At 48.4% G+C, this 27,205-nt stretch overlaps 1 protein-coding gene across 1 annotated transcript in view; it reads right to left on the reverse strand.

The window, feature by feature from the left end:
• Positions 1–27,205, reverse strand: part of LOC144597044 (homeobox protein Meis1) — a 211,959-nt gene that overhangs the window by 9,280 nt on the left and 175,474 nt on the right. Inside the window, exon 6 of the mRNA XM_078405959.1 lies at positions 12,719–12,777. Within this exon, the coding sequence (XP_078262085.1) occupies positions 12,719–12,777 (59 nt within the window). The remainder of the gene's footprint in view (positions 1–12,718; positions 12,778–27,205) is intronic.

Here is a 27,205-nt window from a genome sequence, read left to right on the forward strand (position 1 = left end):
CTGTCGGGCACAACCTTGTCCATGCCAACCAAGATGGCACATCGGGGCAGTCACGGTGACGCAGCGGTAGAGTTGCTGTCTCACAGCGAATGCAGCGCCGGAGACCCGGGTTCCATCCCGACTACGGGCGCTGTCTGTACAGAGTTTGTACGTTCTTCCCGTGACCTGCGTGGGTTTTCTCCCAGATCTCCGGTTTCCTCCCACACTCCAAAGACGTGCAGGTTTGTAGGTTAATTGGCTTGGTAAATGTAAAAATTGTCCCTAGTGGGTGGAAGGATAGTGTTTGCATTTTGTGTCCACCTATTGCTGGAGTAACTCAGCGGGTCAGGCAGCATCTGTGGAGAACATGGATGGGTGACGTTTCACAGAGTGCTGGAGTAACTCAGCGGGTCAGGCAGCATCTGTGGAGAACATGGATGGGTGACGTTTCAGATCGGGACTCTTCTAGGACGAGCTGTGGCCAGGGCTAACTCACAATGTTGTGCTTTGGTGTCTTTTAAATCGACTGGGACAGTGGAGTAGCCACAACTCTGATGAAGATTGGAGCAATCTCTTGTCCATTTGCCTGAAATAAAGTCTTTGGAAGGGGATTTCAACCCACAACTTTCGAACCCAGAGGCAGCAGTTCTACCAACGGAGTCTCGGTGACCTGGTGGTAGGGGTTGCCAACTTTCTCACTCCCAAATAAGGGACAAGGTGAGGTCACCGCCCCGCGCCCCACGTGACCTCACCCAGCCAGTGGCCACGTGCTCCCGCTCCACCAATGGCGGCCGCCCGGGCCGGGGGGCGGGTTGCTACGCAACCTCCGTTCGGCGAACACACTCGGCCCCGCTCCACGAACACACTCCATTATCCTACACTGTCCGGGCCTACAGCGGCTCCCGGGCCTACACTGCCGGGGCCTACAGCGTCCGGGCCTACAGTGTCCGGGCCTACAGTGTCCGGGCCTACAGTGTCTGGGCCTACAGCGTCCGGCCTACAGTGTCTGGGCCTACAGCATCCGGGCGTACAGTGCCGGGCCTACAGTGTCTGGGCCTAGAGCGTCCGGGCCTACAGTGTCCGGGCCCACAGCGTCCAGGCCTAGAGCGTCCGGGCCTACAGTGTCCGGGCCTACAGTGTCCGGGCCCACAGCGTCCGGGCCTAGAGCGTCCGGGCCTACAGTGTCCGGGCCTACAGTGTCCGGGCCTACAGCGTCCGTGCCTAGAGCGTTGGGGCCTACAGTGTCCAGGCCCACAGCGTCCGGGCCTACAGTGTCCGGGCCTACAGCATCTGGGCCTACAGCGTCCGGGCCCACAGCGCCCCCCGGGCCTAATACGGGACAAGGGCGGTCCCGTATGGGACAAACCAATTAAGCCCAAAATACAGTATGTCCCAGCTACCACAGGACAGTTGGCAACCCCACCTGGTGATAACTCCAAAGACGTACAGGTATGTAGGTTAATTGGCTGGGTAAATGTTTTAAAAAAATTGTCCCTAGTGGGTGTAGGATAGTGTTAATGTACGGGGATCGCTGGGCGGCACGGACTTGGTGGGCCGAAAAGGCCTGTTTCCGGCTGTATATATATGATATGATATGATATGATAACATATTCTGTTCTACATTCACCGCGGGGCGTCTGTATGAAGGGCTTCCGTCTCGATGTCAGGTCGAGTGATCAGGGGAACCTCCCACACCGGCGAAGGTTGATTAATAATTGTTGTACTATTTTATTTGTACAATTTACGGAAAAAAACCCCCACATTTTCGGTGCTTCTAATTTTTCTGTTTTTTTCCAAAAACAACATCTCATGTGGATTTGTGCTCTCTCCACGTTTCACTGGAGCGGCCCTGAGGGATTGACGGAACTTGAGATGATATTACACTCTTAACTATTTGGCCTGGAACACAGCTTCGAGAAAATGTCAAATATAACATGCATTATAAAAATGAAATGAAATGGCGGAGAGCCAAGGTGAATAAAAAGGCTGTCCCATTTGTTAAAATGTATCCTTGTATTAAATAACAATGCGGATGCAGTCAAACAAATATGTTCGGGCTTAGCTCTCATTCTCAATCCTTCTCCTCACGAGATTATCAGGTATTTATGAACAGGCCCAGATTTAACACTTACCCCTCGGGTGATAGAAACATAGAAACAAGGTGCAGGAGGAGGCCATTTGGCCCTTCGAGTCAACACCGCCATTCATTGTGATCATGGCTGATCATCCACAATCAGTAACCCGTGCCTGCCTTCTCCCCATATCCTTTGATTCCACTAGCCCCTAGAGCTCTATCTAACTCTCTTTTAAATTCATCCAGTGAATCGGCCTCCACTGCCCTCTGTGGCAGAGAATTCCATAAATTCACAACTCTCCGGGTGAAAAGGTTTCTTCTCATCTCAGTTGTAAATGGCCTCCCCTTTATTCTTAGACTGTGTGGCCCCTGGTTCTGGACTCCCCCAACATTGGGAACATTTTCCCTGCATCTAGCTTGTCCAGTCCTTTTATAATTTTATACATCTCTATAAGATCCCCTCTCATCCTTCTTCAAGTTGTGTTATTTTTATACCAAACCGACAATGTAGAGACCATTATAGAGTCATAGAGTGATACAATGTGGAAACAGGCCCTTCGGCCCAACTTGCCCACACCAGCCAACATGACCCTTGCTACACTAGTCCCACCTGCCCGCCTTTGGCCCGTATCCCTCCAAACCTGTCCTATCCATGTGTATCTGTCTACGGTAGACACAAAATGCTGGAATAACTCAGTGGGTCAGGCAGCATCTCGGGAGAGAAGGAATGGGTGATGTTTCGGGTCGAGACCCTTCTTCAGACTGGATTTCTGGATAGAGTGCTTGTGATGTGTACTTGTCCACCAGTGGTACAGCAGCTGTCTTTTGACGATATCACGAGTTGTTTAGATACATGCCGGGGGTTTGTTGCCTGGAAGCTGGATTAGGGGGGGAAGAAAATGTGGTGCGAACAGTCTCAATGGTGTGATTTTGGCCACATTCTGAAGTGCTTGTGGCAATTCCTGTTGACATTCCGTAGCATCGGATACCTCCTGTCACGACTCAGCCGTTCGCTGAGGGTGATCGCTGAGGGGGATCGCTGAGGGGGATCGCTGAGGGGCATCGCTGAGGGGGATCGCTGAGGGGCATCGCTGAGGGGCATCGCTGAGGGGGATCGCTGAGGGGCATCACTGAGGGGCATCGCTGAGGGGCATCGCTGAGGGGCATCGCTGAGGGGGATCGCTGAGGGGCATCGCTGAGGGGGATCGCTGAGTGGCATCGCTGAGGGGCATCGCTGAGGGGGATCGCTGAGGGGCATCGCTGAGGGGGATCGCTGAGGGGATCTTTTCCCCCCCTCAGGTCTTGCGTCAACGATGATGTCAACAAGAGTTCAGCGCCAATTAATTTGTTTAATTTAGTTTAGTTTCGGGACGCAGCACAAAAAGAGACACTTCGTCCCACCGGGTCGGCGCCGACCAGCGATCCCCGCACACTAACACACTACCCTACACACACTGGGGACAATTTTTACATTTACACCAAGCCAATTAGCCGATGAACCTTCTCGGTCTTTAGGAGTGTGGGAGGAAACCGGAGCACCCGGAGAAAACCCACGCAGGTCACGGGGAGAACGTACAAACTCCGTACAGACGGCACCCGTGGTCGGGATGGAACCCGGGTCTCCGGCGCTGTGAGGCAGCAACTCTACCGCTGCACCACCGTGACCGCCCTAAATTACTCAATGATAGAAATAGGATCAATCATTCCTGACTTCTGACCTCCGTAATTAAGGCTCAGTTCAACAAGGAGTCATGAACTACAAATGATTTCAGATATTGAAATATAAAAGTTCCTCCAGCATTTTGTGTTTTGGTCAAGATTCCAGCATCTCAAGTGTCATAAGTTCATAAGTGATAGAGCAGAATTAGGCCATTGGGCCCATCGAGTCCACTCCGCCATTCAATCATGGCTGATCTATCTCTCCCTCTTAACCCCATTCTCCTGCCTTCTCCCCATAACCCCCGACACCCGCACTAATCGAGACTATTTAATTGTCACATGTACCGAAACGGAACAATGAAATTCTTACTTGCAGGACAACAGATTTGTAAACAAACAAAGAACATGTTCAATAATTGAAAAAACTAAACAAAACAAAAAGCCAAAGTGGTTGATTGAATGGCGGAGTAGATTTAACGAGCTGAATAACCGATGAACTTAGTGCAACCAAGACAGTTCGTAGATCATGCATTTGCACCCTGCCGAATTTTAAACTAATTGCACAGTAAAGAGGTTATTCAGTCCATCTGTCGTATTCATGGAGCCACAGAGTCACAGAGTGATACAGTGTGGAAACAGGCCCTTTGCCCAACTTGCCCACATCGGCCAACAATGTCCCAGCTATACTAGTCCCACCTGCCTGCGTTTGGTCCATATCCCTCCAAACCTGTCCTGTCCATGTACCTGTCTAACTGTTTCTTAAACATTGGGATAGTCCCAACCTCAACTATAGACAATAGACAATAGACAATAGGTGCAGGAGGAGGCCATTCGGCCCTTCGAGCCACCACCGCCATTCAACGTGATCATGGCTGATCATTCTCAATCAGTACCCCGTTCCTGCCTTCTCCTCATACCCCCTGACTCCGCTATCCTTAAGAGCTCTATCTAGCTCTCTCTTGAATGCCTCCTCTAAACTACCTCCTCTGGCAGCTTGTTCCATTCACCCACCACCATCTGTGAGAAAAGGTTACCCTTCAGATGGCCAGAAAAACAGGCGATCCTATTTATTCCCAGAGCTAGCAATCTTTACTAAACTTGTGTCCCTTAAAACAACGTTATTTAAAGGGCCCACATTGTATGGGATGTTTTTACACACTGTTCCTCAGGAGACAATTAACCATTTGCTTGTGTAAAAGTCTACACACAATAACATCGTAATAATGTACTGGGAAATAAATAGAAAATAGAACTTAAGGAAATTTGGACAGGTCTTTTTTTCCCACAGGATTCTAAAACTAGAGAGTACAGGATTAAGGTGAGAGGGAAATTGATTTAAGATATGCATCAGAGGCAACCTTGGGTGTTTTTAAGGCAGAGATAGATAGATTCTTGATTATTGCGGGTGTCAGGGGTGATGGGGTGAAGGCAGGGGAATGGGGAGGGAGGGAGAGAGAGATCAGCCGTGATTGAATGGCGGAGTAGACTAGATGGGCCGAATGGCCTAATTATGTTCCTATCACTTATGATCTTATGAAAACCACAATATCATAGTTGGGGTTGCTCTGATGATTTATGAACATGACCTTTATCACTCAGAGGGTAGTCCATATCTGGAACAAGCTGCCAGAGGAAGCTATAGAAACATATACAATATTCCTTTTTACATAGAAACATAGAAAACAGGTGCAGAAGGAGGCCATTTGGCCCTTCGAGCCAGCACCGACATTCATTGTGATCATGGCTGATCATCCACAATCAGTAACCCATGCCTGCCTTCTCCCCATATCCCTTGATTCCACTAGCCCCTAGAGCTCTATCTAACTCTCTTTTAACTTCATCCAGTGATTTGGCCTCCACTGCCCTCTGTGGCAGAGAATTCCACAAGTTCACAACTGGAAAATGTTCTTCTCACCTCAGTTTTAAATTGCCTCCCCTTTATTCTTAGACTGTGTGGCCCCTGGTTCTGGACTCCTCCAACAGTGGGAACATTTTTCCTGCATCTAGCTTGTCCAGTCCTTTTATAATTTTATACGTCTCTATAAGATCCCCTCTCGTCCTTCTAAACTCCAGTGAATACAAGCCCAGTCTTTCCAATCTTTCCTCATATGACATTTGGACAGATATATGGATCGGTAGGGTTTAGAGGGCTATGGGCCAAATGCAGGCCAAAGGGACTAGCCCAGTATGCCAACTTGGTCAGCAGAGACGAGGTGGACAATTCTATGACTCTAAACCATGTCTGAATTCCTAACCCACTACTCTGGTTCCCAGTCCCCTGAGATTGAAGGTGGGAGGGGAGAGAGATTTAAGAGACCTCAAGGGAAGATTTTCGCTCAGAGGGTAGTCCGTATCTGGAACAAGCTGCCAGAGAAAGCTGTAGAAGCAGACACAACTATGACTTATAAAAGACTCCAAATGCTTCCTATCCGTAAGATGCAAGGATAAGAAGCATTTAGAGGGATATGGACCAAATACAAGCAAATGGGATTATTCACAAAATGCTGGAGTAACTCAGCAGGTCAGGCAGCATCTCGGGAGAGAAGGAATGGGTGACGTTTCGGGTCGAGACCCTTCTTCAGACTGATGTCGGGGGTGGGACAAAGGGACAAGCAAATGGGACTAGCCCAGGGTTTTGAATTCCACAGATTCACCACCCTCTGACTAAAGAAATTCCTCCTCATCTCCTTCCTAAAAGAACGTCCTTTAATTCTGAGGCTGTGACCTCTGGTCCTAAACAATAGACAATAGACAATAGGTGCAGGAGGAGGCCATTCAGCCCATCGAGCCAGCACCACCATTCAATGTGATCATGGCTGATCATTCTCAATCAGTACCCCGTTCCTGCCCTCTCCCCATACCCCCTGTCTCCGCTATCCTTAAGAGCTCTATCTAGCTCTCTCTTGAATACATTCAGAGACTTGGCCTCCACTGCCTTCTGAGGCAGTGAATTCCACAGATTTACAACTCTCTGACTGAAAAAGTTTTTCCTCATCTCCGTTCAAAATGGCCTACCCCTTATTCTTAAACTGTGGCCCCTTGTTCTGGGCTCCCCCAACATTGGGAACATATTTCCTGCCTCTAACGTGTCCAACCCCTTAATAATCTTATATGTTTCGATAAGATCCCCTCTCATCCTTCTAAATTCCAGTGTATACAAGCCCAGTCGCTCCAGTCTTTCAACATACGACAGTCCCGCCATTCCGGGAATTAACCTGGTGAACCTACGCTGCACGCCCTCAATAGCAAGAATATCCTTCCTCAAATTTGGAGACCAAAACTGCACACAGTACTCCAGGTGCGGTCTCACTAGGGCCCTGTACAACTGCAGAAGGACCTCTTTGCTCCTATACTCAACTCCTCTTGTTATGAAGACCAACATTCCTAAAAGAACGTCCTTTAATTCTGAGGCTGTGACCTCTAGTCCTAGACTCTCCCACTAGTGTAAACATCCTCTCCACACCCACTCTGTCCAAGCCTTTCACTATTTGGTGTGTCAGACAGCCTCTCTGGAGAAAAGGAGTAGGTGACGTTTTGGGTCGAGAACCTTCTTCCGTCCCGAAACGTCACCTCTTCCTCGTCTCCAGAGATGCCTCCTGACCCGCTGAGTTACTCCAGCTTTTTGTGTCGGTCTTTAGCCCGGATTGCCTGCTCAGTCAGCGCAGATGAGGTTGAACAACTCCGTGACTATAGACCGTGTCTGAACGTTGTGCGCGCAGGCGTGAGCTGGTTATGCTGATGAGGAACGTAGATGAATTTCTGCTTTCCTCAACCATCTGCAAGGACCTGCACTCTGCCCTTGTGTTGGAAGGAAGGTCATTGCAGGGAACACTGTAGATGCTTGGAGATCAGACACAGGCCTGAGGAAGCCCCAGTGTGATTTCACAGGGCGGAAATACTTGACCTCCGGCAAGCTTAGCTGTCTTCCTCTGAGCCAGCCCAGTCTTGGCACTTAAATCTCACAGATACGACCGGAATCCTGAACATTTTGACTCAGGTGCACAGCACAGATCGAAGCCAGCACGATGTAAAACTCATCAGGAAGCCGCCATGATGCTTGGAGGACAAAACAATACCCTCAGTCTGGAGAAGGGTCTCGACCCGAAACGTCACCCATTCCTTCTCTCCAGAGATGCTGCCTGACCCGCTGAGTTACTCCAGCATTTTGTGTCTAACTACAAAAAATACTTCCACTGCTTTGAGAATACTTTTAAACATTTAATTCATGATCTTTAATTTGCAGTGTTTTAAAAAATATATATAAAATTTTAAAATGTACGAATGTGAGAATTCTTGCTATTGAGGGCGTGCAAACTAGGTTAATTCCCGGAATGGTGGGACTGTCATAAGTTGAAAGACTGGAGCGATTAGGCTTGTATACACTGGAATTTAGAAGGATGAGAGGGGATCATGTTTCCTGCCTCTAACGTGTCCAACCCCTTAATAATCTTATACACCTTCTGTGTAATAAACCTGCCCTGCGAGTTTCTTTGGAGCGTTGGAGGCTGAGGGGTGACCTTATTGAGGTGCACAAGATCATGGGGGGCACAGATAAAGCGAACACTCACAGTCTTATTCCCTGGGGTGGAGGATTCTAAAACCAGATGGCACAGGGTTAAGGTGAGAGGGGAGAGATTTAAGAGAGACCTCAGGGGCAACTTTTTCACTCAGAGGGTAGTCCATATGTGGAATGAGATGGTGTAGGAAAGAACTGCAGATGCTGGTTTAAATCGAAGGTAGACACAAAATGCTGGAGTAACTCAGGGGGTCAGGCAGCATCTTGGGAGAGAGGGAATGGGTGTCATATGAGGAAAGATTGAAAAGACTAGGCTTGTATTCACTGGAGTTTAAAAGGATGAGAGGGGATCTTATAGAAACATAAAATGTTTCTGGACAAGCTAGATGCAGGAAAAATGTTCCCAATGTTGGGGGAGTCCAGAACCAGGGGCCACACAGTTCTAAGAATAAAGGGGAGGCCATTTCAAACTGAGGTGAGAAGGAACTTTTTCACCCAGAGAGTTGTGAATTTGTGGAATTCTCTGGCACAGAGGGCAGTGGAGGCCAATTCACTGGATGGATTTAAGAGAGAGTTAGGTAGAGCTCTAGGAGCTAGTGGAATCAAAGGGTATGGGGAGAAGGCAGGCACGGGTTACTGATTGTGGATGATCAGCCATGATCACAATGAATGGCGGTGCTGGCTCGAAGGGCCGAATGGCCTCCTCCTGCACCTATTTTCTATGTTTCTATGTTTCTACGGGTGACGTTTCGGGTCGAGTCCCTTCTTCAGACTGATGTCGGGGAGAGGGTGGGACAAAGATAGGATGTAGTCGGAGACAGGAAGAGTAGTGGGAGAACTGGGAAGGGGATAGAGAGATAGAGGGAAAGCAGGGACTATCTGAAGGCATCTGGAATGAGAAGTCAGACCATTGAGCTGCTACAGAGCAAAAGTTGAGAGTGCATTCAGATGGAACCTCTTTTGAAAGGGCCAACTTTGACCCAAAGGTATGAATGGCCTTCTTAGCAATAGAGAGATACGATCAGATGGAAATCCACTGCCTGAATAGCTTGTGGCAGCTTATTCTCCCACTAATATCACAGCATTAACGGGAAATTAGATGAAGGGATATGAAGTTAGGAGTGTAATGTCAAGCATTTAAAAGAATAATTCATAATCCTCAATGAATATTCATTTGCTTGAGGAATAAAAACTCCTGCGGAAATGTAGTCGATCCATTGTTAACCAGAACAGTTAAGGATTATGGATTAAGTGCAGAGGCAAACTGTGGCATCAAAGAGCGATGTGCCCAAGGAACGAGAAGAGTTTTAAAAATCAAACGATATACAAATAATATCTAAAGTAAACCAATTTCTGGGCTAAGAGGATTAGCTCGTTGAATGCATGAGGGGGCAGAGGCTTTACATTATGTATTGTTCAGTTCAGTGTAGTTTATTGTCATGTGTACCGAGGTACAGTGAAAAGCCTTCTGTGGCGTGCTAACCAGTCAGCGGAAAGACAACACATGATTAGTTGGAAGAATGATAGTCCCCCGGACTTTGCCGGCTTTACCTTGCACTAAACGTTATATTCCCTTATCATGTATCAGCACGCTGTAAAGGGCTCGATTGTAATCATGTGTTGTCTTTCCGCTGACTGGTTAGCACGCAACAAAAGCTTTTCACTGTACCTCGGTACACGTGACAATAAACTAAACCGAACGGAATGAGGTAAATCATACAGCACAAAACAGGCCCTTCGGCCCAACTCATCCACCACCCGACCAAGATGTCCCATCCAAGCTTGTCCCATTTTCCTCACGTCCACTTGGGACTTAGTTCAGAGATACAGCGCGGAAACGGGCCCTTCGGCCCACCGGGTCCGCGCCGACCAGCGATCCCCGCACAATAACACTATCCTACACACACTAGGAACAATTTTTACATTTACACCAAGCCACTTAACCTACAAACCTGCACGTCTTTGGAGTGTGGGAGGAAACCGAGGATCTCGGGGAAAACCCACGCAGGTCACGGGGAGAACGTACAAACTCCGTACAGACAGCGCCCGTAGTCGGAATGGAACCCGGGTCTCCGGCGCTGTGAGGCAGCAACTCTACTGCTGCACCACCGTGACCGCCCGGGACCTGATGGAATGTAACTTCAATCTATGCTGTGTTCCCAACCTCTTTGTCTGTGTGGGAAGGAACTGCAGATGCTGGTTTACACCGAAGATAATCACAAAATGCTGGAGTAACTGAGCGGAACAGGCAGCATCTCTGGTGCCATTGCTTTCTATCGAGAGTGGACTAGATAGCCCCCTTGTGTCTACTTCTCCTTCTGCCAAGATCTTGACTGACACCTATCCAAACTTCTTCTTTTATACTTTGTTAACTTTATTTCAGAAGAACAAACTCAAAAGTGACATTTGCCCAAGCATCGACTGTTATTTACAGGAGGCAGTTCCACTCTCTTTCCACAAACAGACATAGAAACATAGAAAATAGGTGCAGGAGGAGGCCATTCGGCCCTTCGAGCCTGTACGCACCGCCATTCATTGTGCTCATGGCGGATCATCCACAATCAGTAACCCGTGCCTGCCTTCTCCCCATATCCCTTAATTCCATTATTCCCTAGAGCTCTATCTAACTCTATCTTGAAAACATGCAGTGAATTGGCCTCCACTGCCCTCTGTGGCAGAGAATTCCACAGGTTCAGAAAGGAGTCTCAAATCCGTATGAATACTTTTACTTTGGGATGAGAAGAAACTTTTTCACCCAGAGAGTTGTGAATTTGTGGAATTCTCTGCCACAGAGGGCAGTGGAGGCCAATTCACTGGATGGATTTAAAAGAGAGTTAGATAGAGCTCTAGGGGCTAATGGACTTAAGGGATATGGGGAGAAGGCAGGCACGGGTTACTGATTGTGGATGATCAGCCATGATCACTATGAATGGCGGTGCTGGCTCGAAGGGCCAAATGGCCTCCTCCTGCACCTATTTTCTAATTTCTATGTTTCTATGTTTATTTTCAAACACAAGTCCATTCCATTAATAATTCTGTTACCCCTCAACAAAAATGTTAGTAACACAATTTATTTAGGATGATTTATTTTTGAATTATCAAGATTTTGAAAATATTAAGATTTAGTTTTGAAATGATCCAGCATGAAGACAAGTATGGTCCTTTTTTATAAAATCCTTATGCTGAAAGACTATAAATAAATATTATTAATGCTTTTACATTGTAAAGTGAAAGAGAAATAGCCCAAAAGGTAGACACAAAATTCTGGAGTAACTCAGCGGGTCAGGCAGCATCTGTGAAGAACATCGATAGGTGACGTTTCACAGGGTGCTGGAGTAACTCAGCGGGTCAGGCAGCATCTGTGGAGAACATGGAGAGGTGACGTTTCACAGAGTGCTGGAGTAACTCAGCGGGTCAGGCAGCATCTGTGGAGAACGTGGATAGGTGACGTTTCACAGGGTGCTGGAGTAACTCAGCGGGTCAGGCAGCATCTGTGGAGAACGTGGATAGGTGACGTTTCACGGACTGCTGGAGTAACTCAGCGGGACAGGCAGCATCTCTGGAGAGAAGGAAAGTGAGTAATGTTTTGGGTCGAGACCCTTCCTCAGACTGAGAGGCGGGGAGAGGGAAATGAGAGCTATGGAAGGGTAAGGTGTGAAAACGAGAGATCAAAGGGGATGCAGGTGAAGGAAAATGTAGGATGGATCATTGTTAGCTCGGGGAAGGTGACAACAAGGAAAACAACATAAAATATAACCTGGAGGACCGTCGGACTGTCCAATAACCTGTCTTTTTTTAAACAAGTTAGAGTTTGTTTAAAGAAAAACTGGAAAGGTGAGGGGGGAGGAGAGGGGGAATTGGAAAAAGTGTTTAGTAGAGAGAGAGAACTCTTCGTTTTTGACAGCACACCTGGTGTCTCAGGCTGACCCCAGTTAGTTAGAGCTAGATTCAGAAATCGAACACCAATTAGTTACCTCAGAACATGAAGCACCTTCTCCGAAAGCTACTGAGAACCTTGCAGTGTTTCCAAAGCACGTCACCCTTTCTTAACAGATGATACACAGTTTTTATTTATCATAGCAAATCCACACCAAGCCATGCACTAGGAAGTTGTCACCACAGCAGAGAAAACCCGGGGGAGAAACATAAAAAAAATGGAAAATTCGATCCATTAATTGGCTATTTTCGTTTGTTTTTCTTTTTTTTTAAAGTTCCCTTAAAAAAAACCAAGCCAGGATCTCAGAACGTAAAGGTATCATTCAATGAAGATTATAAAAAGTGTGTATGTATTCAAAAGGTTGAAACACCACAAAAGTAAACTGATTAGTTTTGTTAGGAGAGGATGGATGCTTGTCCATTAATTTAGTGATCAGACAGACCCAACAGACACTTATTGTCATGTTATTTACCAGGTAATGGCTCTCCCAGTGAATGGCTTGATGATGGTTTTCGCCTGCGAGACTTGAATATAGTTACTACTGGGGACTTGCCTGCTCGATTAGATTGGTCTATCATGGGTTGCACAATCCTCCTTCTGGCATTGATAAACCTGCGCGAGGAAGAGAGACAAACACAGGGTTACTACAGCGAAGCAGTTGCAGATTGAACCGAAAGACATTTGGATATATTATTGTCGTAAGGTCATAAGTGATAGGAGCAGAATTAGGCCATTCGGCCCATCAGAGCTAGATAGAGCTCTTAAGGATAGCGGAGTCAGGGGGTATGAGGAGAAGGCAGGAACGGGGTACTAATTGAGAATGATCAGCCATGATCACATTGAATGGCGGTGCTGGCTCGAAGGGCCGAATGGCCTCCTCCTGCACCTATTGTCTATTGTCTATTGTCTATCAAGTCGACTCCGCCATTCAATCACGGCTGACCTATCTCTCCCTCCTAACCCCATTTTCCTGCCTTCTCCCCCATCACCCCTGACACCCGCACTAATCAAGAATCTATCTATCTCTGTCTTAAAAATATCCGGCCTCCACAGCCGTCTGTGGCAAAGAATTCCACAGATTCACCACCCTCTGACTAAAGAAATTCCTCCTCATCTCCTTCCTAAAGGAACGTCCTTTAATTCTGAGGCTGTGCCCTCTGTTCTTAGACTCTCCCACTGGTGGAAACATCCTCTCCACATCCACTCTATCCAGGCCGCTCACTGTTTGGTGTGTCAGACAGCATCTCTGGAGAAAAGGAATAGGTGACGTTTCAGGTCAGTTGACCCTTCTTCAGGACCAAAACGTCACCCATTCCTTCTCTCCAGAGATGCTGTCTGACCCGCTGAGTGACTCCAGCTTTTTGTTTCTGTCTTCAGTTTAAACCAGTATCTGCAGTTCCTTCCTAAACTAAACTAATCTTTGGGTTTAATTTCCTCTACCTTTCAAGGCACAGGTCAACGTATTTTTGCAGTTCCTTACTACGCACCAGACTCAGTAGTTAAGGCATAGAAACAAAGAAAGTAGGTGCAGGAGGAGGCCATTTGACCCTTCGAGCCAGCACTGCCATTCAATATGATCTTGGCTGATCATCCACAATCAGTATCCCGTTCCTGCTTTCTCCCCATATCCCTTGATTCTGTTAGCCCTAAGAGCTAAATCTAAATCTTGAAAACATCCAGTGAATTGGCCTCCACTGCCTTCTGTGGCAGAGAATTCACAACTCTCTGGGTGAAAAAGTTTTTCCTCGCCCCAGTCCTAAATGCCTCCCCCCCTCTATATTCTTGAGGCATGACTCTGCCTAGCCAAGCTGTTTTTGTTTCTGGAACCCCTTCACAATTCCTGGCGCTGTTGTGAGAGTGGACGCTCCGAGCATACACTGGAATTTAGAAGGATGAGAGGAGATCTTATCGAAACGTATAAGATTATTAAGCGGTTGGACACGTTAGAGGCAGGAAACATGTTCCCAATGTTGGGGGAGTCCAGAACCAGGGGCCACAGTTTAAGAATAAGGGGTAGGCCATTTAGAACTGAGATAAGGAAAACCTTTTTCAGTCAGAGAGTTGTGAATCTGTGGAATTCTCTGCCTCAGAAGGCAGTGGAGGCCAATTCTCTGAATGCATTCAAGAGAGAGTTAGATAGAGCTCTTAAGGATAGCGGAGTCAGGGGGTATGGGGAGAAGGCAGGAACGGGGTACTGATTGAGAATGATCAGCCATGATCACATTGAATGGCCGAAGGGCCGAATGGCCTCCTCCTGCACCTATTGTTTATTGTCTATTGTCTAAATGGCCTCCCCCCTCTATATTCTTGAGGCATGACTCTGCCTAGCCAAGCTGTTTTTGTTTCTGGAACCCCTTCACAATTCCAGGCGCTGTTATGTAGTGGACGCTCCGAGCAGCGGATTTTGATTTATGTCCTTCTGGGGCTTTGTATTTCTTTTTAAATTCTGCTGGCAGCTGGACATTTCCACTTCATCCATTAACGAGACCTTCCCCAGAAACAATGCACGACCCTGGCAATACCTTCCTTTGCGACACAAGATAATTGCCACCGATATATATATATATTTTTGCAAACGCTGTTGACATCAGCATCAGTTGCTTCACGTAATTAGAGACGAGTCTTCCCTTTGTCCCGCTCCTTCTTACAATACCACGAACTCCATTTAAAACCCCTGTGTTGGGAAAATGACCGGCAAACGTTGCAAACTAAAAGGGAACGTCTGGAGGTTTTAGATCACCGTGGACTTTTAACTGCTGGGGGACTCTGGCAGAAGGCATTCCATTTAAAGCTTTTCCTGCCCGAGTCTTTATGTGGAGGTTTCGGGTCAAACGCAGGTCACCGGTATACAACCACTGACCATTTTAGGCGACTGTTTGCTGCCTAGTTTCACAGATAAAAGACGCGCGGCACGTAAAACCCTTCTGGACAAGCCCCCTGCGACAAAGGGGATGAATAAAGAGGATCTAAAGAGTGCAACCAAGTTAGCATATTTAGAGGAGGGTTTAAGATAGAGACTGATGTTGGTAATCTGGGCAAAGCCTTCAGTTTAATTTGATGTGAAGCTTATGCAGGAGTTCCGAGGTGGGGTGGGGGCAAAAGTTAGTCAAATTACTCTGGGGATTCGTGTGGAAACTACTAACTGAGTTAGCCGAGTCGGAAATTCAACTCTCGCAAGTCACCAAAAAACTTTTCATTTCTCACCCTTATTTTCTTTCCCTTGAATGGACACACAATTCTACGCTTGTCGGAACAGCGCCGGATCAGAATACAAAGTGCCTAACTTTGTTAAGAAGCATTAGCAGAAACAGCGCAGAATGCAACACACAGGTAGGGAGTCGGTTCAAAGCTGAACGCGATACAGTCCTGATCTCAATGAGGTCCGGGGTTTTTTACTTGCACCAGTTGTTATGTTAATGTACTCACATTTAACTGCAACGACTCGAAAATAAATGCGATGAAATTTCAGACAAATACATTGACCTGCGCCTTGAAAGGTGGAGGAAATTAAACCCACAGATTTTGTTTGGTTTAGGAAGGAACTGCAGGTGCTGGTTTAAACCGAAGACAGACACAAAAAGCTGGAGTAACTCAGCGGGACAGGCAGCATCTCTGGAGAGAAGGGATGGGTGAACAGAAGAAGTGTCTCGACCTGAAACGTCGCCCATTCCTTCTCTCCACAGAGGCTGCCCGTCCTACTGAGTTACTCCAACCTTTTGTGTCTATCTTTGATTAGTTTAGTTTAATTTAGTTTAAAGATACAGCGCAGAAACAGGCCCTTCGGCCCACCGAGTCCGCACCGACCAGCGATCCCCGCACACTAACACTATCCCACACACACTAGGGACAATTTACGTTTATACCAAGCCAATTAACCTACAATTGGAGTGTGGGAGGAAACCAAAGATCTCGGAGAAAACCCACGCAGGTCACGGGGAGGACGTACAAACTCCGTACAGACAGCACCCGAGTCTGGATGGAACCCGGGTCTCCGGCGCTGTGAGGCAGCAACTCTACCGCCGCGCCACCGTGACGCCCACATATGTTACCTTCTGCATATTTTTACATCTGCGATTTTTCATAAGTCTTACTTAGAAATAAGCTTTCATCCCTTTATGTGTATCTGTGAACTGTGGACGGCTCGATTGTAGTCTTTCCGCTGTCTGGTTAGCACACAACTAAAAAAGCTTTTTGGTGACACCACCCTGGCCACACTCTCACTGACCCACACCACCCTGGCCACACTCTCACTGACCCACACCACCCTGGCCACACTCTCACTGACCCACACCACCCTGGCCACACTCTCACTGACCCACACCACCCTGGCCACACTCTCACTGACCCACACCACCCTGGCCACACTCTCACTGACCCACACCACCCTGGCCACACTCTCACTGACCCACACCACCCTGGCCACACTCTCACTGACCCACACCACCCTGGCCACACTCTCACTGACCCACACCACCCTGGCCACACTCTCACTGACCCACACCACCCTGGCCACACTCTCACTGACCCACACCACCCTGGCCACACTCTCACTGACCCACACCACCCTGGCCACACTCTCACTGACCCACACCACCCTGGCCACACTCTCACTGACCCACACCACCCTGGCCACACTCTCACTGACCCACACCACCCTGGCCACACTCTCACTGACCCACACCACCCTGGCCACACTCTCACTGACCCACACCACCCCTGGCCACACTCTCACTGACCCACACCACCCTGGCCACACTCTCGTCTCGCTGCTACCATCGGGGAGAAGGTCCAGGAGCCTGAAAACCGTGACCTCCAGGTTCAAGAACAGCTTCTTCCCAGCAACCACCAGGCTGTTGGACACGGCACAACACTGACCCCAGCAACTGTGACCTTCTACAGACGGTGTCTCTGGTTGCACTGCCGATCTCCGTTTTACACTATTATCATGATTTCATAGCACCACCTAACACCAGTCCACAACTGTTGTATTTGATCCTGCCCTGTTGTGCTTCTTGCAAAATGTTGACTCATTTCAGCACGTTTTCTTTTTAATAATTAGTATTACAATTATTAATTTATTGTATTATTGATTATTATATAGTTATCTATATGTAATTGGAGTTACAGGGCTATTAGCAAGTAAGAATTTGGAAAGACACAAAAAGCTGGAGTAACTCAGCGGGTCAGGCAGCATCTGTGGAGAACATGGATAGGTGACGTTTCACAGAGTGCTGGAGTAACTCAGCGGGTCAGGCAGCATCTGTGGAGAACATGGATAGGTGACGTTTCACAAAGTGCTGGAGTAACTCAGCGGGTCAGGCAGCATCTGTGGAGAACATGGATAGGTGACGTTTCACAGAGTGCTGGAGTAACTCAGCGGGTCAGGCAGCATTTCCGGAGAGAAGGAATGGGTGATGTTTCGTGTGGAGACCAGACTATCGACCTGAAACATCACCCATCCCTTCTCTCCACAGATGCTGCCTGACCCGCTGAGTTACTCCAGCACTCTGTGAAACGTCACCTATCCATGTTCTCCACAAATGCTGCCTGACCCGCTGAGTTACTCCAGCACTCTGTGTCATCTTCTTCTTGTTCACCCTTGTATTGCGTGTAGATTCTACAGCCTGGGGTCTATATGCCCCAGTTTCTATTGATGGCACCAAAGAGGAGTCAATATCACCAATAACTTCTCCTGGATCACCCACGTTGAACCAACGACCAACGTACACCAACGCCTCTACCTCCTTAGAAGGCTTAGCATGTTTTGCATGTCCTCTGCAACTCTCACCAACTTCTACAGATGCACCATAGAAAGCATTTGATCAGGACGCCTCACATAACCACATATCTTCTCTCACGCATGCTCGTGGAGAGTGGGTGTGGGGAGGATGTTTCCACTAGTGGAAGAGTCTAGGACCAGAGGGCACAGCCTCAGAATTAAAGGATGTTCCTTTAGGAAGGAGATGAGGAGGGTGGTGAATCTGTGGAATTCTTTGCCACAGACGGCTGTGGAGGCCACAAGTCAGTGGATATTTTAAAGGCAGAGATAGATAGATTCTTGATTAGTGCAGGTGTCAGGGGTTATGGGGAGAATGGGGTTTAGGAGGGAGAGATAGATTGATCGGTGGAGTAGACTTGATGATATTAACGAGGCCACATTAGTAGTGGTAATTGGAATAAATTACCAGAACTACCTTAACCAATATATTTTATTGCAAAGCACAATCCCTCAAAGTGTGATTTTAATTTATTGTAATTAGCCCTGCAAGAAAATTGACTAATTCTTCCCTGCCATTAAAGCCTCGGGCAGAGAAGAAGCAGATGTGGTGTGAAATAATGCAGTTATATTAAAGATAACCTTCATCTAATGTGGGCGGCGCGGTGGCGCAGCGGTAGAGTTGCTGCCCCACAGCGCCAGAGACCCGGGTTCCATCCCGACTACAATAGACAATAGACAATAGGTGCAGGAGGAGGCCAATCGGCCCTTCGAGCCAGCACCGCCATTCAATGTGATCATGGCTGATCGTTCTCAATCAGTACCCCGTTCCTGCCTTCTCCCCATACCCCCTGACTCCACTATCCTTAAGAGCTCTATCTAGCTCTCTCTTGAATGCATTCAGAGAATTGGCCTCCACTGCCTTCTGAGGCAGAGAATTCCACAGATTCACAACTCTCTGACTGAAAAAGTTTTTCCTCATCTCAGTTCTAAATGCCTCCCCTTTATTCTTAGACTGTGGCCCCTGGTTCTGGACTCCCCCAACATTGGGAACATGTTTCCTGCCTCTAACGTGTCCAACCCCTTAATAATCTGATACGTTTCGATAAGGTCCCCTCTCATCCTTCTAAATTCCAATGTATACAGGCCTCGTCACTCCAGTCTTTCAATGTACGACAGTCCCGCCATTCCGGGAATTAACTTAGTAAACCTATGCTGCATGCCCTCAATAGCAAGACTACGGGTGCTGTCTGTACAGAGTTTGTACGTTCTCCCCGTGACCTGCGTGGGTTTTCTCCGAGATCTTCGGTTTCCTCCCACACTCCAAAGACGTGCAGGTTTGTAGGTTAATTGGCTCGGTAAATGTAAAAATTGTCCCCTAGTGGGTGCGGGGATCGCTGGTCAGTGCGGATCCGGTGGGGCGAAGGGCCTGTTTCCGCGCTGTATCTCTAAACTAAACTAAACTAAATTAAATGTCTGAGACAGGATGACTAGTGGGAGAACTGGGAAGGGGGAGGGGATAGAGAGGGAAAGCAGGGACTATCTGAAGTTGGAGAAGTCAATGACTTCTCTAACATCAGATAGCCCCTGCTTCCTCTCTCTCTCCATCCCCTCCCCCTTCCCAGTTCTCCCACTAGTCATCCTGTCTCCGACTACATTCTATCTTTGTTCCTGACATCAGTCTGAAGAAAGGTCTCGAACCGCAACGTCGCCCATTCCTTCTCTCCCGAGATGCTGCCTGACCCGCTGAGTTACTCCAGCACTCTATGAAACGTCACCTATCCATGTTCTCCACAGATGCTGCCTGACCCACTGAGTTACTCCAGCACTCTGTGAAACGTCACCTATCCATGTTCTCCACAGATGCTGCCTGACCCGCTGAGTTACTCCAGCACTCTGTGAAACGTCACCTATCCATGTTCTCCACAGATGCTGCCTGACCCGCTGAGTTACTCCAGCACTCTGTGAAACATCACCTATCCATGTTCTCCACAGATGCTGCCTGACCTGCTGAGTTACTCCAGCACTCTGTGAAACGTCACCTATCCATGTTCTCCACAGATGCTGCCTGACCCGTTGAGTTACTTCAGCACTCTGTGAAACGCAAAATTCATGGAAGTGAATGCTGCTTTCTGCAGACAGACCAATGCAATGCTTCAAAAGTGCAAGGGTGATTTTCCACATATCGGCCTCTTACTAAAATGCAGTTAATAATAACGTGTCTAGTTTAGTTTAGAGAGACAACGCGGAAACAGGCCCATCGGTCAGCGCCGACCAGCGATCCCCGCACACTAGCACTATTCCACACCCACACTCGGGACAATATACAATTTACACCAAGCCAATTAACCTACAAACCTGTACGTTTTTGGAGTGTGGGAGGAAACCGAAGATCTCGGAGAAAACCCACGCAGGTCATGGGGAGAACGTACAAACTCCATACAGACGGCACCCGTGGTCGGGATGGAACCCGGGTCTCTGGCGCTGTGAGGCAGCAACTCTAACGCTGCGCCACCGTGCCGGCCTTTAAACTAACTTTTCTGATGTATCTCATGAAGCAGGAGAGAATGGAGTCGTTTATTTGGTTGTGGCTCCCTGCCCTGAATGGCTATTGCAAGATTCATGGAAGAGAATGCTGCTTTTCTGCAAACAGAATGTTCTCATTTCCCCCCATTTCCCCATCCTCCCCCTCCCCCACCCCCTCGCTCTCCCCTGCCACACCAAATCCTCCACATTCCTGTCCTAGCTTGACGCCAGTGGAAATAAAGGCTTGCTGTAAGATGCTGAGAGTAACGCAGGGCTTTCTAAAGCATTGTCGCCACTCTTTTACCCTGGAATGGAACGCAATTAGATTGCAGCTGAGAAAGACAAAGCGTCTTGGAGGGTGAGGCTAGATATTGGCGTTGGGAGAGATGTGTTGAGCTCCCCCATTCCCACAGGCGCGCCGTGCCTGGCAGCCAGCACTTCATGTACCTCTGGCAATTGTTTGTTCGGAGTGTTGCCTGATTTACAAGCACGACAAACGGTAACTCTTAAAAGAGAAGCCAAAAAAAACCCTTGTTCCCCAGCACATCAGCACAAGAGCTCGAAGGTAGACATACAATGCTGGAGTAACTCAGCGGGTCAGGCAGCATCTGTGGAGAACATGGATAGGTGACGTCTCGGATCGAGACCCTTCTTCAGACTGACAGTCAGGGGAAAGGGAAAGAAGAGATATCGACGGTGATGTAGAGAGATATAGAACAAATGAACGAAAGATATGCAAATATATATGGAATATTTAGAATATGTACACTGTAGATAACATTTTAAAAGTGTGAAGAAGGGTCTCGACCCGAAACGTCACCCATTCCTCCTTTCCCGAGATGCTGCCTTTATTCCGGGCCTACACTGTCCGGGCCTACAATGGCACCGGGCCTACAGTGTCCGTGCCTACACTGTCCAGGCTTTCAGTGACCGGGCCTACAGTGTCCGGGCCTACACTGTCCGGGCCTACTGTGTCCGGGCCTACAGTGTCCGGGCCTACACTGTCCGGGCCTACACTGTCCGGGCCTACACTGTACGGGCCTACACTGTCCGGGCCAACAGTGTCCGGGCCTACAATGTCCGGGCCTACAGCACCCCCCGAGCCTAATACGGGACAAAGGCGGTGGAGGACCAATGGTCAGTGCTGGACCAGGACAGCTGGGCTTGATTTATTTAAAGACTTTATTCCAGCGATGTGAAGCTGACCTTTGAATGACCCAGCTGGGTCTTGCAAGCGCCTTCTGGCATTTTATGGCCTTGGCCGGGAGGTCAGTGCATGGACCAGACACGTTGCAGAGGTAGACACCATCCCTGCGGCCTCTTTCCCAAACACACAATCCACAAGACAAGTCGTCGATGAAACAACCGCTGGCAAGATCCAGCACTCGCTTAGGAAATAAACTGCAGATGCTGGTTAAAGTCGAAGGTAGACACACAATGCTGGAGTAACTCAGCGGGTCAGGCAGCATCTGTGGAGAACATGGATAGATGACGTTTCACAGAATGCTGGAGTAACTCAGCGGGTCAGGCAGCATCTGTGGAGAACATGGATAGGTGACGTTTCACAGAGTGCTGGAGTAACTCAGCGGGTCAGGCAGCATCTGTGGAGAACATGGATAGGTGACGTTTCAAGACGGGACCTTTCCTAAGACATCTCTTTGGTACAAAGAAGAATCAGTCCCTACCCAGGTAACAAATGGGTCCCTGTTTTACTGACATCTTTAAGTCAATTGCACCCATAGATTCATAGCATCATGCAGCACGGAGACAGGCCCTACAGTGTCTGGACCTATAGTGTCAGGGCCTTCAGCATCTGGACTGAAAGTGTCCGGGCCTACAGTGTCCGGGCCTACAGCTTCTGGACCTACAGTGTCCAGGCCTACAGTGTCCGGGCCTACAGTGTCCAGGCCTACAGTGTCCAGGCCTACAGTGTCCAGGCCTACAGTTTCTGGACCTACAGTGTCCAGGCCTACAGTGTCTGGGCCTACAGTGTCCGGGCCTACAGTGTCCGGGCCTACGGTGTCCAGCCCTACAGTGTCCAGGCCTACAGTGTCCAGGCCTACAGTTTCTGGACCTACAGTGTCCGGGCCTACAGTGTCCAGGCCTACAGTTTCTGGACCTACAGTGTCCAGGCCTACAGTGTCCGGGCCTACAGTGTCCGGGCCTACAGTGTCCAGGCCTTCAGTGTCCAGGCCTACAGTTTCTGGACCTACAGTGTCCGGGCCTACAGTGTCCGGGCCTACAGTGCCCCCCGGGCCTAATACGGGACAAGGGCAGCCCCGTACAGGATAAACCAATTTAGCCCAAAATACGGGATGTCCCTGCTAATACGGGACAGTTGGCAACCCTACGTATAAGCATCCTGATGGGCTGATAACTCTGCGATCATCTTTGACGAAAGTATAAAAGCTGAAAGACGTGATAACGTGCTTTAGTCGTTCCATCAAAAGAACACTCATCGAATCTCCAGCACCATTATTTGAAAGTGTGATTTCTATCCACACCGAGTACTCAATGTTACTGATGTATTTATTTATATAAATGAAATTGTTCTCGAGCTGTCCTGTGAATGGCAAGCCGAAGTCATTAATCTCCAGAAACACAGATTGCCTGCGTAGGTTCAGCTTTGCATCCAACTGATATCTTTCCTTGAAGCCGTTTCCCTAAAGCCAGATCAATCAATGATCATGCTAGGTTCCTAACAACAATAAAATGTGTACCTTCTATGCATCTTATCAATTACATCTTCTCCACCTAACAAACAGCTTTCCCTTGAAAATGGCTATTGTATCTTTTGCTAAAGCAAACAGCACCGGCCTTTGTGGATTAAGCACGATTCAGAGAGGCCAATTAAATAAATCACCAATCTATCTGCCTTCAAGGTCTCTATTTGAGGGGGTGGGGGGGGGTGGGGGGATGGGGGGGTGTTGGAAGTAGGGTTGCCAACTGTCCCGTATTAGCCGGGACATCCCGTATTTTGGGTTAAATTGGTTTGTCCCCGTACGGGACCGCCCTTGTCCCGTATGAGTAGGGTTGCCAACTTCCTCACCCCCCAAATAAGGGACAAAGGGTGACGTCACCACCCCGCGCCCCCACGTGACCTCACCCAGCCAGCGCTCGCGTGCTCCCGGCCCGGGCGGCCGCCATTGGCGGTGCGGGAGCACGTGGCTGCTGGCTGGGTGAGGTCACGTGGGGCGCGGTACGGGGACGTCAATGAAATTCCTCGTACGTTGCAAAACATACTTGGCTAATTTGGGAGTGAGGAAGTTAGCAACCCTTAGTAGGCGGGAAGAGTGGTCTTTGCTTACTCACACTCTAAAGACGTGCAGGTTTGTAGGTTAATTGGCTTTGGAACAGATTGTAAATTGACTCTAGTATGTGCAGGATCGTGCTGGTGTACGGGGTGATCGCTGGTCGGCACAGACTCGGTGGGCTGAAGGGCTTGTTTCCGCGCTGTATCTCTAAACTAAACAAAACTAATCCCGCTCAGTCTAAACTAATGGCTCAGTCTGAAGAAGGGACTCGACCCGAAACATCACCCATTCCTTCTCTCTGTAGATGCTGCCTGTCCTGCTGAGTTATAGTCATAGAGTGATACAGCATGGAAACAGGCCCTTCAGCCCAACTTGCCCACACCGGCCAACATGTCCCAGCTACATTAGTCCCACCTGCCTGCGCTTGGTCCATATCCCTCCAAACCTGTCCTATCCATGGACCTGTCTAACTGTTTCTTAAACGATGGGATAGTCCCAGCCTCAACTACCTCCTCTGGCAGCTCGTTCCATACACCCACCACCCTCTGTGTGAAAAAGTTACCCCTCGGATTCCTATTAAATCTTTTCCCCTTCACCTTGAACCTATCTATATTCAATGAAATTCCTCGTACGTTGCAAAACATACTTGGCGAATAAAGTATGATTGTACGTTGTGAATGTTCTCAGGTCCTCGATTCCCCGACTCTGGGCAAGAGACTCTGTGCATCTACCCAATCTGTTCCTCTCCTGATTTTATACGCTGCAGCATTTTGCGTCTATCTTCAACTAAACCGGCACTGCCCCCAAGTTTAGACAATAGACAATAGACAATAGGTGCAGCAGGAGGCCATTCGGCCCTTCGAGCCAGCACCACCATTCAATGTGATCATGGCTGATCATTCTCAATCAGTACCCCGTTCCTGCCTTCTCCCCATACCCCCTGACTCCGCTATCCTTAAGAGCTCTATCTAGCTCTCTCTTGAATGCATTCAGAGAATTGGCCTCCACTGCCTTCTGAGGCAGAGAATTCCACAGATTCACAACTCTCTGACTGAAAAAGTTTTTCCTCATCTCAGTTCTAAATGGCCTACCCCTTATTCTTAAACTGTGGCCCCTTGTTCTGGACTCCCCCAACATTGGGAACATGTTTCCTGCCTCTAACGTGTCCAACCCCTTAATAATCTTATACGTTTCGATAAGATCCCCTCTCACCCTTCTAAATTCCAGTGTATACAAGCCTAGTCGCTCCAGTCTTTCAACATACGACAGTCCCGCCATTCGGGGAATTAACCTAGTAAACCTACGCTGCACGCCCTCAATAGCAAGAATATCCTTCCTCAAATTTGGAGACCAAAACTGCACACAGTACTCCAGGTGCGGTCTCACTAGGGCCCTGTACAACTGCAGAAGGACCTCTGTTTGGCCTTTGGCAAACGTGGTCCCTGCCATTGATTGATCGCATGACATTCTGCGAAGTCCAAAACACAGCCGCAAGGATCTAACGGCCGGTAGCCCTGCAATAACAAGGGGCCACGCAAATCCCAGTGTTGGCAACTGGATCTGCTGCCTCACAGCGTGGTTTCTTAGTTGAGGCCACACTTAGCAAAGCAAAGTATTTCCCTTTTATGTTCTGAGATACTTCACAAGGATTACCTTTCCCGGTGAACAGTTTACACAAGGATTACTGCCTTCAGTAAGCCAGGACCTCTTCAGTTACAACGAAAGATTGTTGATCTGGAGAATTTAGACACTCTCGGTTCCTTCAGTTGTGCAGGAATATAACTGCAGATGCTGGTACAAATCGAAGGTGTCACAAAATGCTGGAGTAACTCAGCAGGTCAGGCAGCATCCCTGAAGAGAAGGAATGGGTGACGTTTCGGGTCGAGACCCTTCTTCAGACTGATGTCAGGGGGGGCTCCCCAGTTGCCCCTCCAGATTCTTATTAAATCTTTCCCCTCTCATCATAAACCTATGCCCACTGCAATTTAAAGAGACCAATTGACCAATTTCAAGAGAGAGTTAGATAGAGCTCTAAAGGATAGCGGAGTCAGGGGGTAGGGGAGAAGGCAGGAACGGGGTACTGATTGAGAATGATCAGCCACGATCACATTGAATGGCGGTGCTGGCTCGAAGGGCCGAATGGCCTACTCCTGCACCTATTGTCTATTGTCTATAACATTTAAAAAGAAAAATAACAAAAACTGTGAATTGATGGATGAGATATATTCTGCATTTTAATGGTATCACCACATATACTGTTCCCCCAAAACACTGACTACACTGCGAGAGGCAGAACGGAATGCTGGTTTTGCTTACTAAAATGGCGGACGTTACGCTCCTTTGCGTACTACACTTCAGTACAGGCGATTTAGACCGAGTGGTCCATCTTGCTCCTCTAGTATCTTTGACGCTGCCTGACCCCGCTGAGTTACTCCGGCATTTTGTGTCTATCTAGACAATAGACAATAGACAATAGGTGCAGGAGGAGGCCATTTGGTCCTTCGAGCCAGCTCCGCCATTCAATGTGATCATGGCTGATCATTCTCAATCAGTACCCCGTTCCTGCCTTCTCCCCGTACCCCCTGACTCCGCTATCCTTAAGAGCTCTATCTAGCTCTTCTCCAGCGGTCAGGCTGTTGAAGTTGCCCCGGTGGGCCGAACGGTCTATTTACGCGCTGTATCTCAAAAACTAAACTAAGGAATCTGGAGGGGTGACTTTTTCACGCAAAGATTTGTAGGTTAATTGGCTTTGGGAAAGACAGCAAATTGTCCCCAGTGTGTGTGTATGTGTGTAGGATGGTGGTGGTGTGTAGGATCGCTGGTCGGCACAGACTCAGTGGGCCAAAGGGCCTGTTTCCACGCTGCGTCTCCAAACTCTGAACTCTAACGTCTGGCTGTCACTTTAAAAGTGTGTGTGTGTGTGTGTGAGCAGGTTGGTAAACCAGCCTGACTACCAGGAACTCATTGGCTTGTTAGGCAATAGCTTCCAGCTCTGCAGGGCAGGACGCAACCTGCCAGGTTAGTTTTGCTCCACTTTCTTTAAGACAATGTGTTTCCACTGCCCTGCAAAACGGTTCCACCTAGCAACAGTGGGGAGGGTTTGGTAAAACATGCCCAATGGCAACAGAGATGGGTCTGGAACTCCTGGCCTTCTGGGTGTCAGACCAACCTGATAAGCTGGGACTAACAACAGGACCATCTAAAGCGGATAAAATCTTCCGACCTCCTCAGTCACTCCCCCTCTCTCTCTACCTCTTAAACCCCCCCCCACCCTCCCCCCCACAAATAAAACAGACAACCATAACTGTATTGTAACATTTGGGTCTTGCAATAACTTTTGTGGCAAACAAAAACATCGCCAAAAGGATTTAAAATTAATTATTTTAAAAATATACAGAGTGCTGGAGTAACTCAGCGGGTCAGGCAGCATCTGTGGCGTACTGTAGGCCCGGACGCTGTAGGCCCGGACACTGTAGGCCCGGACACTGTAGGCCCGGACACTGTAGGCCCGGACACTGTAGGCCCGGACACTGTAGGCCTGGAC

Source organism: Rhinoraja longicauda, chromosome 9 (genome assembly GCF_053455715.1).
Source record: "Rhinoraja longicauda isolate Sanriku21f chromosome 9, sRhiLon1.1, whole genome shotgun sequence".
Taxonomy (NCBI): Eukaryota; Metazoa; Chordata; class Chondrichthyes; order Rajiformes; family Arhynchobatidae; genus Rhinoraja; species Rhinoraja longicauda.